The 12,982-nt window shown below is 31.3% G+C and overlaps 1 protein-coding gene across 3 annotated transcripts in view; it reads left to right on the top strand.

Annotated features, from left to right (window-relative positions):
• Positions 1-12,982, top strand: part of LOC116774412 (transcription factor Sox-5) — a 139,540-nt gene that overhangs the window by 91,209 nt on the left and 35,349 nt on the right. For all 3 annotated transcript variants that reach the window (XM_032667141.2, XM_061524872.1, XM_032667140.2), the window contains one exon: positions 6,825-7,361. In XM_032667141.2, coding sequence (XP_032523032.2) covers positions 6,829-7,361 — 533 coding nt within the window. In that variant the 5' untranslated portion in view covers positions 6,825-6,828. The remainder of the gene's footprint in view (positions 1-6,824; positions 7,362-12,982) is intronic.

The raw sequence follows: 12,982 nt of genomic DNA, 5'->3' as shown, positions 1-12,982 counted from the left end.
GACGAGGATGAATGTTGAAGTTTTCTACAATGGCTATTTTATATCCCCGATGATATTTTATGGCCTAAAGAGGGCAGACCGCGGCTCTTGCAAAAATCATGTGTCTGCCATCTAAATTATTCACAAAGGTGTAGTGGCTTTGCCGGAGACCTTATGAATTATATATTCAGCATTCGATATTGCTTGGAGCTACTACTGTTTATGTTTTAAATAAGTTAATAAATACAATGAACGTACATCTCACGTGTTAAAGGCAATACATAAGGAATTTTAAAAAGATATCATCGTAGCTAAATATTGATCCAAATGTTATATGAATCACGATATAGATATTATATCTATGACATCGGAAATTCCTATGATGTCTGCAAGTAACAATAACTGACCTGTCTGGGGTCGGTATGATCGTCCCCAATTTTATCTTAAATGTCCTCCGTTTGGGATGTACGAATGATTTGGAGAACACTAAATAATATACAAAAACTTCACATATAAAAGGAAAATATTCAAAACAAATATAAGTCAATTTAATTTTATATCCCTGTTTATATAATATATGTAATTTCATATTTCAAAACGGTTAAAAAAGCTCAAAAATACTTATATATACAATCATACTAAAATATTAAAAACAAAGCCATATTTTCAAAACTAAAAACTTTGGTATTATCATTGTATTTTTATACCTCCACATTTCTTAATTCTCGTTTCAAAGGATCGTCGTCCGAAACGCCCCTGAGATTTGACAATAATTCTCCGTAGCTCGCTATTCTACCGCTCTCAATGAATACGAAATTGCGACATCTTGCATTTCGACATGTTCAATTTAGATTATTGCTTCCTTGTTCAATGCAATAATTATTACTATTATCGTCTATACACGAAAATTCAAACATTCCGAGTGATAATTTATAACAGACATGAATAATAAAATTAAATGAGATTGTATTGTATCATCGTTCATTGGCCTCCTAAAATTAACAGAGATAACACTCACAAAAGCTCTGATTGAAAAGGGCACCTTTCACTGATTCGCTACTCTTTAATCTTCAATCGAAACAAAACTCGGGATGGTAACAGGATTGTCTGCCCGTTCATTTACTTAGCAAATTATACTTTGTCGAACGGAAGAGAAGGCTTTGAAGCCATCAATTCTCTGATGGGGTCACAAAGAGGTGGTACAAATTAAAATAATGTATTCTACAACTTCAATGGATCCCTCCGTCCGGTTCTGTTATTACAAGAATAATGTATTTAAATCAAAGTCTGCTTTCAGATGAAGATGCGTCGTTTTGTGAGTCCACCGAATAAGTGATCACGTACGGAGCCATTAGGATGTGTTTTATGTGCAAATTATAGGCTTCCATTTTTAAACTCGCTCCAATTTTATTGACAACATTTTTCCTTCGTTAGAAAAGTTTTTTACGGCGTTTGTTCATTTGTATGCGATTGTAGAACATATGTGAGAAATCTGTAAAGCCCACACCGACAACAGCAGCTTATAGGCTATGGTCTTTATTAATTGCAAATCCCAAAATGGCGAAAACCGTATGCACAAACAGCAAATTAATCCTCACTATCAAAAGGGTTTCGGAAACTACCCTCTGTTACCGGATAATTTAGAATATGATCACCCCACTGCCGATTATTCCGGGGCAAACATTTCGATGTATTTATTCTGGTGTTTATTTTGAAGCGTAATATGTCGTATTCCACTTTGATGTCGTGAAATCGCTTCTGTTGTTTGTCAGATGCTCAAGGATTTACATCTATGAACATCTTCATTTAATTTTGGATTTTACTGTCTTCTGTTTTGGTTTAATTTCCTTTGTAACATGATAGCGATTTAGTACTTTAACAAATTGCAACCGGGCGCATAGAATTATTGCATATGGTTGGTTGGAGTTTGTTTGGCAGTATGAATGGTTCATTATACGTAGGAATACTTTGAGCGGGGCGCAGATAATATTTGCCATGTACACCATTGTTTATGATTTGGACAATTGTTTGTGTTCTGTCAAAGGATGTTCACTTGTTTGTTTTATGAGACGACAGATAGAGAAGGGGGAATATGGAGTATTATAAACAATGAGACATATTTAATGATACATTGAACATGTTTGTTATAGTTATTGTTTTCTTTGAAACTGTGTATTTGCGTCCTGATGTCTTCAGCGGGGTTTTTCTGTGTCGGTATTACAAAAATGTTATCGTTTTGTCGTGCTTCCAGAAAAATCTTCGAGTACTGCTCCGAACAAATTTTCTCAATCGAAAGCTTTCCTTTGCGGGCAACTGTGCGGAAATGTAGTGGCATCTTGACTCGAACGCTGGTACTTACTTATATTTTCATGCTCAACTATAAGCCCGCCATTTTTATTTCCACTGTTTCATTCAGAAGTGTTTTGTGCACTTCGAAGTGGATTGCATTTGTTTCGCAATAATTTTTATTCAAATGTGTCCCATCGTAACTGAATAGAAAAACTTCACATTTAATTTTATATAATATATTTTTCTTGTTTAACAGGTTGAATGAAATCCGAGGTTTAGACGTCGCTCAAAGTAAAGGTTAAAAATATTATCGCAGCATTAGTTTGAACTTTAATACATTTAAACGCGTCAGCTGCGTTAACTCGAATGACGTTTTATAGCAAAACAAATCTGACTCAGACATACGAAATCCCAATGGAATAAACTGTATTTCATTTCAACATAAAATATAGACCCTAAGACGATGCCTAAACAATTATGTCGTATTCGGAGTCAGGGATTCCCTACGATTACGCTAAACAAGAGGCCCTGATGAATCCATTGTTTGTCCTTAGGTCACTGTGAACTGAGATAAATGAACCAAGATTCAGGACGAAATGTAAGCGGACTTACATGAAAAAGTATTCATGTGTACGAAAACTGACAGTTTTTATCGTCTGAAAAGCTTTTATGTAATGGGTATGGGTATGTAGATTGCTTTAAACATAACATTTTTATCTTTTTTAGTACATCGTCATGTTATTGCCGAGTAAAGAAAATTTGGTCCCTTATTGAGCTTAGAAAGGAAATATTAATTTCTATTAAAAATATACCGTCATATAGAGCACAAATAATTAATTTAATATTATTGTCCATTAATAATGCGGGAAAATGAAGTAACAGATTTATTAATTCTTATAAAAATTTTACGTAACATTTAAAAGATTTATGGCGTGTTACTTATTCGATAGAAATCACAGGAGTAATTTCGCGAGTTCATCAAAGGAAGACTAGACGCAAAAGATTCGTAGAACAAGTGGCGAGCACAATGACGTGTAATCTTCTTGATGATTGAGCATTGTTCGCCACATCACTGGCATTGTTTGCAACGTGATCATAATGTCCCTTATTACCCTCGCGGGGGGCGACTTATGGAGTTGGAAAGTTTTGGGATGAATGGGACTAGATGGAAAAAATAAAATTCTTTTTTTTTAATACATATATCTGTAATTTTGTGTAAAATATGTTTATCGGTATTGGACCTAGACATGTGTCCTCTAATTATGAAATTTATGACACTGAGCTATTTTTTATTTCAATACATTCAATCTGATTTCCTTATATTTAATATCTATTTGGTTTGTAATATCGTTAGCCCAATCGCTAGTTGATCTATGGTCAATTTAAAATAAAAATTGCAATGTTATATTGTTTACATTTTTTCCAAAACATTTATAAATTTTGATAAATACTGAATACTACATTCGAATACAAACATTTAAAATTATAAATCTAAATGACTCTAATTTTACTCATTTAACTGATTATGTTATTCTGTTAATAAATAAACAATTTATTTAAGCAAAATAAAATTCATTAATACAAATTCTAAATTGCCTGTCTGACGTTTTAGAATGAAAATGGAACATTGAAATTCTATTTACAGAGAACGCTTGGAAAATTTATTCCGTTATTGTGAATAAACTTATAATAGAAAAGAATAATCCAGTTACTGGTCCGAGGAAAAATACTCCGCCACTTTTATAAGAAAGCGGGAGAAATTCGCGTTCGTCATTGAATTAAGAGTGCTTCACAATATTTCTAATAAATTCACATTTTTCATTGTGCGCTCTTGGAACTCGGCTTGTAAATGAGATTTACCATGGATATTTAATAACAGAAAACATAGATTTACTTTCAATATATGAGTTGCAACATTTCTGATTTAAACTTGTTTGTATGTACTAGACGTCTCCTAAATCTGAAGACATATTTAAGACAGGCGTTAGCAATTTCCTTCATCTGATGGATCGGCTAACTTGGTCCATCCTGTGGAAGGCTTATTCGCAGACGGATGGACATATTAATAAATAAATTACTTAGCACCTGCGATTAACTCTAGCAGAATCTAGGTCTTGTGTGAATTGAATTCCCACTTCTCATCTCTCTAGCTTCGTTATAAATGTTGATAGTGCAAAATATTTTCTTAGCTTTAAAAATTTACAATAATTTTTAATATTTTAATATCGTATTCTGGTACAATATTTACCAAGGGGTTCTATAATTTTTCTAACACTTAGAAAAGGGTTGGTGGTTCGTTTAACAAAACAATTTGCCGTCAATTTAGTGACGTCATTGTTTCCCGCCCAACGCTCCCCTTTTAAATTGTAATCAGCTGTGCTCTATTGAACTTAACCCTCATATTTTTGTAGCACTTCCATGGAATTGTCATAAATACAACTTGTTAATGGAAATTTGATTAGGTGCTGTTGAATAAAACGTATACTTAAATTACACGTTATACTTTTTATACATCAAGGGAATCCTCATTATAATTATTTAGTATTTACAACCTTTCAAGATAATATGTAGTTAGTTATAGTTTGGTTGGCCAGCATTTCTATGGATTAAATAAATAAAATTGGGAAGCCCAGACGTCAGGTATTTCGCTACGATTTTCCGATTGTAATTGACTTACTATTTTCCCGCCAAATCGCCATATTGTTCGAGTCACCGCGTGAAGTTATTGTGGTAGTAATAGAAAGGAAATTAATAGTAACAAACAATAATTGATTTGCCGTTCACAAAACCTTATGTCATACACGATAAAGACTAAATTACTTTATAAAGTAACTTTTGCTTGCTAGAGAACTATCGAGGGATGGAGTGAACACAATTGTACCAGTAAATGTATTTCAAAATATTTCTAGTTCATTATTGTCAAGTGCAGTTTGTTTATTCATTTGATTTGATTCTAATAACTTTTCTTTATCAAATTCCAAGTTGTATTTATTTAATTTTAAATTCATAACACAAACATTTTTTTTTTATTATCTTCCTTAATCTGTTGTATTTGTTCCAAAAAGGTCTTAAGGTTAATTATATCAGATCATGGACCCATTGAACTTATTTTTTTTTTATAATATTTAACGTGGGTGTATATTTTAAATAATTTACGTAGGATATAAAATAACTTGTTAAAGATCAATAATCGTGAATTGGAATAATAAATGAAGGAGTGTTGTAAATATAAATATAATGACTTAATATTTTTTTTTTATCGGATCGTCTTTTCTAAATATAAAAAGTGTCGTTAAATTTTAAAAATATCCCTGTACTCTCTAAAGGTTTGTCATTCTATATTTCGATCCCCTTGGTAAGACGGGCAATAACACAATTTCTAGTGTCACTGTGTTAACGGGGCTTGATTGTATTAAAGGATGAAGAACCCGATTGTAAAAAATATTACATTTTTAAATAGGAATCTAATATATTAACAAAAAAAATAAATGTACATAAACTTGTAGTATTTAAAAAATAATTATCGCTTTAAACCTATAAAACACATAACGATTGGAAAAAGAAATACAAATGAAAATCTGAAGGCCGACAAGTAATAAATCTAAGTTGGATAATAAATAAATTCGTAGCTTAATTAAGACTATGTACACAAACAGACATCAAAGAGACGCCAGACCGTGTCTAAGCAAGAAATTCATTTGTTGGCACACTCAATGAAGACGTTTGGGATCCCTTAAGTATTGATTGGAGTGTACATAACCCCTCACGCAATATATGCTATTACATAGAGTATTTGATTTAGGGTTGTCTCAGAAATTATTACATTAATTAAATGATGTTATATAGTTGTTTGTGATGGTTGAATCTCAACGTTTGGGAAACTTTCATATATATATATATAATATATTTTATATATGTTTTATGTACTATTTGCACGAATTAAGCCCTTTAAGCTTAGAGTTATAAAAAGTAAGGAAAAAGTGGTTAAGGTGAGGATAAAAATACACATAAGTAATTTAAAATGTATATATTGAACTACGGATACGAATAAAGTCAGCATAAGTAGGTACTAGTATTTTAGTATTAACCTTTAGGTTGTTACCGTAAATTCATATAACGGACACCTTAAGTCCAAAGGGGAAGCAATTAATACAATTAGCAAAGGCCAATTAAATGCTTTAACGAAGCGAGTTCTACTTGGTGACAAATCCGTCTGACCTGCGATTCGGATCAGATATTTGTCTTTCCCCTGATGAAGTTACGGATGTTCCGGTTAAAAGTTTGTTTCGTCTTAGTTTCCATTTTAGTTTCGATGTTTTTGGTTATTTTGTACGTGTCTGGATCTGGTTCTGATGTTGGATGGTTGCCTGTTAGACATACGGACTATTTCATAAACCTTTGAGTTAAACTTAGTTTATATTTTGTTACTTGCAACCTGACGTATCGATTACTCATATAAATATATTATAAATTAAAGTGATTTTGACATTATAGTATATAATGTATTTATATTAATGGAAATCGTAAGAGTATTAAAATTGTTTTCTTCTTTACAGAAACATGTCATCTAAAAGAAAGTCGCCGCCCTCTAAATTGCAAGAAGGTGCTACCGACACAGAGAAATCGGAAGCCGGACCCGCAGCACTGGAGTTCTCGGATCACCACGAGTCTGACGACAACGAACATCAAAACTTCTACAAGTTCTCACCAAGTTCTTCGCCCAGAACTTCTCTCAGCGAAGGCGAAACCTACGAAGACGAACAGCCGAGCAAAAAACAACGCTTTGATCAATCATTAGACATGACAAATAATCTTCTAGTCCCATCGTCATTCCTCAGTCTGCATCAAGTCAACGATCTCCAGGCAAGAAGACGTGGCTCCTCAGAATGCAGCAGTCCCGGCGCTGAAAAAGTGCTGGGACTTTGCAATAATAACAATTCATTGCTGAATCACAACAGCGCGTTATCGCTCGCACCTCCGCATAAGCGGTCTATGGACGATGTACTGAAAAGATTAACGTCCAAAATGAATAATAGTACTATAAAAGAAGAGAAGAGGCCCACGCCATCCACAACGCCTGTTAAACAGAACAAGTAAGTCAATTCCTATTACATTATTAAAATTCTTCTAAATATGTTTACAGGGCTACTTTTTTGTCAGTAATAGAAACCTTTCAAAAAAATCCCTTGTCCTTAAGAATAATGTAAATTTGATTTATCTATTTCTATTTAAAATTGTTTGTTAGAATAGAATTATATGATAATCTCTGTCATCAACGCTGGTAATTTCCGATGCGATTCATTAATTAAATGTTTTGTTTCAAACTGTCTGCAAATGATACGGAAATCATTATAACAAAGATCATTGGACATTATAATTATATATTATGACGATACTAAATGTTATGTTAAACAATACTAATCATAATATTATTTAATTATTCACTCAATTATAAAAATATGACAGATATACATATATCAGTGTTGCAAAATTTGCATCTTTCATGTTTAAAAAAAGAACTGTATCCAAATAAGGTCATGAGATCTCCTTGGAAAAAGGAAAGTATTTTTTTATTTGCAAACGGCTGGTCATGATCTACATAGTTTTTTATATAATCATTTAGTCTAGACTAGAATCATGATGATACGTCAGTTCTGTTGTCTGGTGTTGAGAATTAAACTTAAAACTATTAAATATATGATTTCATATATTTAATATTATTATTATTACCAAAATTATTAATTTGTAATAACAAACTATGTTACTTCTAAATAAACATTTATTGTATAGCAATAACTTTAAAACCATCACAGCCTATTAAACTGGGACATTAAGAATTCTAAATCCTCATAAACGCCATATTAACAGCCATTTTAATAAGTAGGTTTCGGTAAAGGTACAAAATAGTGTTTAACTATCTGTGAGTGTCGTTAGATATTTAACAATCTGTAATATGGACCATTAAAAACAAAGTCCCAGACCACACGTTCACGTCAAAATGTCCGTCAAATTCGTTGGAAATATTTTTTACGGCATAATTTTTTGGTAAAACCTGTTTATTTAAATGACCGCTTATATCCTTTAATACTATTGATATCGAATGAAAATTATGTATATTTACCCATATCATGTATAAGAAATGTATGGCGACCGATTTATATTGAACCCCTCATGGTTTAAAATCGCTAAATAATCTCTGTTTATTAAAATTATCTAAGTTCCACATAATCTGGTTATGCAATAAAATTAGAAATAGATATAACAATAATAGGTGATATAAAAGGTTAAGGCGAGTTCAATCGATTCATGTCAATATTTGTATTTACATAGCTTTATCTTGTATTATCATAATGATTTATACGATTATTGTTGCGGATGCTTTCGTTACTATGGAGTTTTAGAACATTGTTTTGTGTCACATAACAGATAAACACGCCGACCAATTTAAAGGAGACCAATGATATGACGTCAGAACTATATTGCTATGAGCATTTTTTTAGCATTTAAATGCATTGTGGTTTTTTAGGAAAAAAAATATATTTTAAATTTAAAGAATGATATAAATAACGTGATGCAAACATAAAAAATTAAACAACAAACAGTGAAACGTATGTCATGCTAAATCACCTAGAAATCACACACCTGCATATTCTCCAGCATATAAATCATTGTAGTTGTGCAGCATATAATAAAAACCCTTTACATATATGACATCACATATGATTGAACCAATTAGTCACATAAATATACTCCATTCTATGGGACCAAAAAATTAATTTAATAAAAAAAATACAGACATCTTATGTATTTTTTTTTTTTGTAATATTAATTTTTTTTTAACAGATGCTAAATATGTTTGTTTCCTTATTAGTTAATCCTAATCCGTTTTTAATTTAAAAAAATCTTTAGATTTAATTTCGCCAACTAGACAGAAAGAGAATGGTCTCAAATACAAAAAAAAATTATCTTTGAATCATAAAGTTTTCGCTGGCATACACATAAAAATATAAGCAGTTGAATTCAAAACCCTTTCCTCTTGTCGGCTAAAAATATACGTAATTAACACAACCCAATTTATTATTTACCAACATTGAAGACAAATGTGCGTTCATTGTCCCGCGGCTACGCACTAATTAAACGCTTTGCTAATCGCTATAGATTAAGACGTGAACACGTAATGTTTTATAATATATCTACGTTATGAAGTTAGTTTGGGGTGTGGATCAAGTCAGAAGAGTACCTTTGTATATCAATGTTTTTATATTTAACAATATGGAGGGTAGTTCACCAAAACAAACGAAATAATTAAGGGATAAACGACTAAGTGCTTTAGAAAAAATCTCTTAGAAACTTATAATGTAATTTAGGATAATAATTATATAACAATTATTATATACTACTTATTCCTAAATACTCAATCAATAGGTTTTATTTCTTGTCCTATAATAGAGTTATAACGCAAATCTCTTTAAACTTATCCCACATATTCTAACCAAAGCCGAACAATAGACGAAATGTAATTTGTAGTGATATATATTTTGAAAGCACAATGTAAACGCTTTAAATTATAAAAGGCGGTAACATTAGTGAAAGAGAATGTCTTATTTATGATACATCTGACTGATGACTGAATGCTGGGCGAGAGAAAACAATAGTCAGCTTTTATTTATATATTATAACATTAGGTTGTATTAACGAGATTTGATTACATAATCAAAAATAACTAAAACGTATCTGATATCAAAATTAATTTTCATTAACAAATAAAAGTATTCTTCACAAGATTAACTTATGAATATACCAAACAATAACATTCAAACAAACTAACTGTGAATAGAAATATTATTTAAATAGAAACAATTTGACTTACGTCAATTGAAATAGCTGAGTGAGATGACACAGACAATTGACAAGGCCTTATGTCTTTGACAATGCGTCTTTGTGTACCACAATAACTATTTACAAGACAAAGTAGCCTTGCAAAGATTTACAATACTACACTATAAAACTAAGAGTCTATTTTAAATGTTTACGTTATTGAATATTTCATGTTTATTTTATTGTTTTAATTATTTCAATATTTACTGTTGCAGTTTAGTCAACGGTCAAACGTCAAAATGCCAACAGACTAAAAAAGAGATTGAATAGCTATCAATTGAGATAGTAGATAAAGTTCCAGAAGTAAAAAATAAATTTATATATTTTATCTATATACCGTTGACCTGACTAATTGTACTATTATTAATTACTTGATGCTAATTTGTTTTACATAACAAGTTGCACCGCCCATTTTACAATTCCTTATTAATATTTGGTCATTAGAAATAGACAGGGTGTTTCTGAAATTATTATAATTAACCTCAATAACCATTTGTGTCAATATCTTTTTGGTATTACACATACAACTTTATTCTTTTATATTGTGTGTACTAAATAAAGTCCCATTCAAATTGTTCCACTTTTGAAATAAAGTTGACACAAACTATATTAATTAAATAACGGTTACATTGCAAAAGTTTGGTTATTCGTTTTGCCGCCTTAGTCATTTGAAATTGGAATGCAACGTTAAGCGCAACGCAGTGATTGGTTCATACAATATTCAGGGCAGCCAATCGCAGTGGAACTATGTTGCCAGTGCATCAAAAATTCCATCTGAATATAGCAATGTGGCGAGCACTAAAAATGATAATACCAATGGCTATACAATTTCCTATGAAGAATTCATGTTCGCCTTTACATTTCGTATGTACTTTTATTGAACATACAGAATTGAATCGTCCATTCCATTTTATTTATTGGTAATGTATGCAGCACGTTTATGGGCGGTTCTGCTAAAACGACTTTTATTAGATGACCGAGTCAGATCATGATTGTAAGTGGTACTGGAGTAGTTATTAGACTTGTGGAAACGTAATGTCGGCCAATGGAAACATAATCACAAAACGCAAGAACTATTTAATACATCTGCCAACTAATAATAAAACATGTAAATACGTAATACGAAAACATTAACATATATTTTTTATTATCATAAAAAGACGTCAAACCATCGTAAATAATGCGTACTTCTAAAATTTATTAAACTTTATTTAACATGCAAACTATTTTATTTTGTATATAAAAAAAAAATCTTTTACCTTAACTTGATTTAAAATGCTATCATTCTCCCGCTCAGCAAACATCGCGAATAAAAACGGAAAGACTGACGGACGACGACCTTTAAAATAATAATGACTGCATTGTTGGGATATAATAGTGTGGACTCACGGAACAACAAACAGCACTCATATAGACTATACAAACTAAGCGAAAGATATTTTAATATTGAATCTAATATGTATATAAATCCTCGTTTCTCATAACCTCCTTACTTATTATAAACGTCAAAATCATTATTTTTTATCTCTTTTTATTTTTCATCCTATTTTCGAATTGATTATGTTTTATCAAGCTTTCGTATTACTTTCTATATGACTACACGAATATGTAGGAATCAAGCAAATTGTTTAAAACCAAACTATTATTTAAAAATCCTAACCATATCCACACTAACTGTGGAGGGGAAGAAGACGGATGGCCTTACAAGTTGCGTTGTCTGGCGTTAAGGGATTTTTTATTGTTGCCCACAAATTGTGCGGCGACCCCATCACTGCATAGTTAATGCATCATACAGCATCACGTTACAGAATAGTGAAGCTTTAGTTCTTTAAAATAACAAGCGAGCCATCTGTTTACAAAAGAATTTGAATACGATTCCATAATAGGTTTCCTGAAAGATTATTATCATTCAATGAGATATGAAAAGGCAAAATGGCTTCTTAAATTAACATTGTCAATGATCGTAATAATTAGAACCCTCACAAAGGACTGTTTTAATTTTCTCCAACGTTATAATCTCTATCGAAAAGAAAACCTCAAAGACGTCGAAAGAAATAATAAAACAAAATCTCATTTGCTTCTTAAGGTATCATCAAAGGAAGTGAAAATTTTTGATCGAAAATATAATTCAAAGGGAAGTTTGGAAAAGAATGAAGTTGTGAAAGACATGTTTTACACAATTATTGTGTCAGGTGGCCCTGACGGTTAATAACGCGAGCAGGGAAGCTATCGAGATTTTACAGGAGATGATATTTCTTTTACTTAACTTAGCAGATTTCCTGTTGGGGTGGAAAGATTTTTAAGCAACATGATAAAAAATAAAGTCTTCAACCTACATTAAAGTATTTTATAGTTACTGTCTTTTGAAATACATTCAATTGTGTTATAATACATTTCTTATATTTTCATTAAAAGTTCATTAATGGAGAGATTTAATTTTGAATCATGCATCGAATCTTATATTTCTAACAATATTTGAGACTATAGACTATAGACCGGGTTGTACCTGCGAGAGTTTTCTTAAACACGATGTATTACGTCAAAATTCATGGCGTCATGTCCCTCGCATGCATTTTAATGACGTCACCCCTTACCCTTGCGAGATTTCCTTACAGACGTATCTTTGTTTTTTTTTGATACAGATGATAAAATGTATTTGACATATCCAATTGCACACCTACACATGGATAATTTTACATTTTTTGCCAGTAAATTTCTTCTTTAATGGAACAATTAAATTAAATCAAATTATTAAAATTCACACTAGTGCTGCCAGATACATATCTCAAAAACCAAATTCGAGATTGTTTAAAGGGGCTAATTGTAAATAAATTTC

This window comes from Danaus plexippus, chromosome 26 (genome assembly GCF_018135715.1).
Source record: "Danaus plexippus chromosome 26, MEX_DaPlex, whole genome shotgun sequence".
NCBI classification, from domain to species: Eukaryota; Metazoa; Arthropoda; class Insecta; order Lepidoptera; family Nymphalidae; genus Danaus; species Danaus plexippus.
The sequence above is the reverse complement of the archived record's forward strand: the minus strand, read 5'-3'. Positions and strand labels throughout refer to the sequence as shown.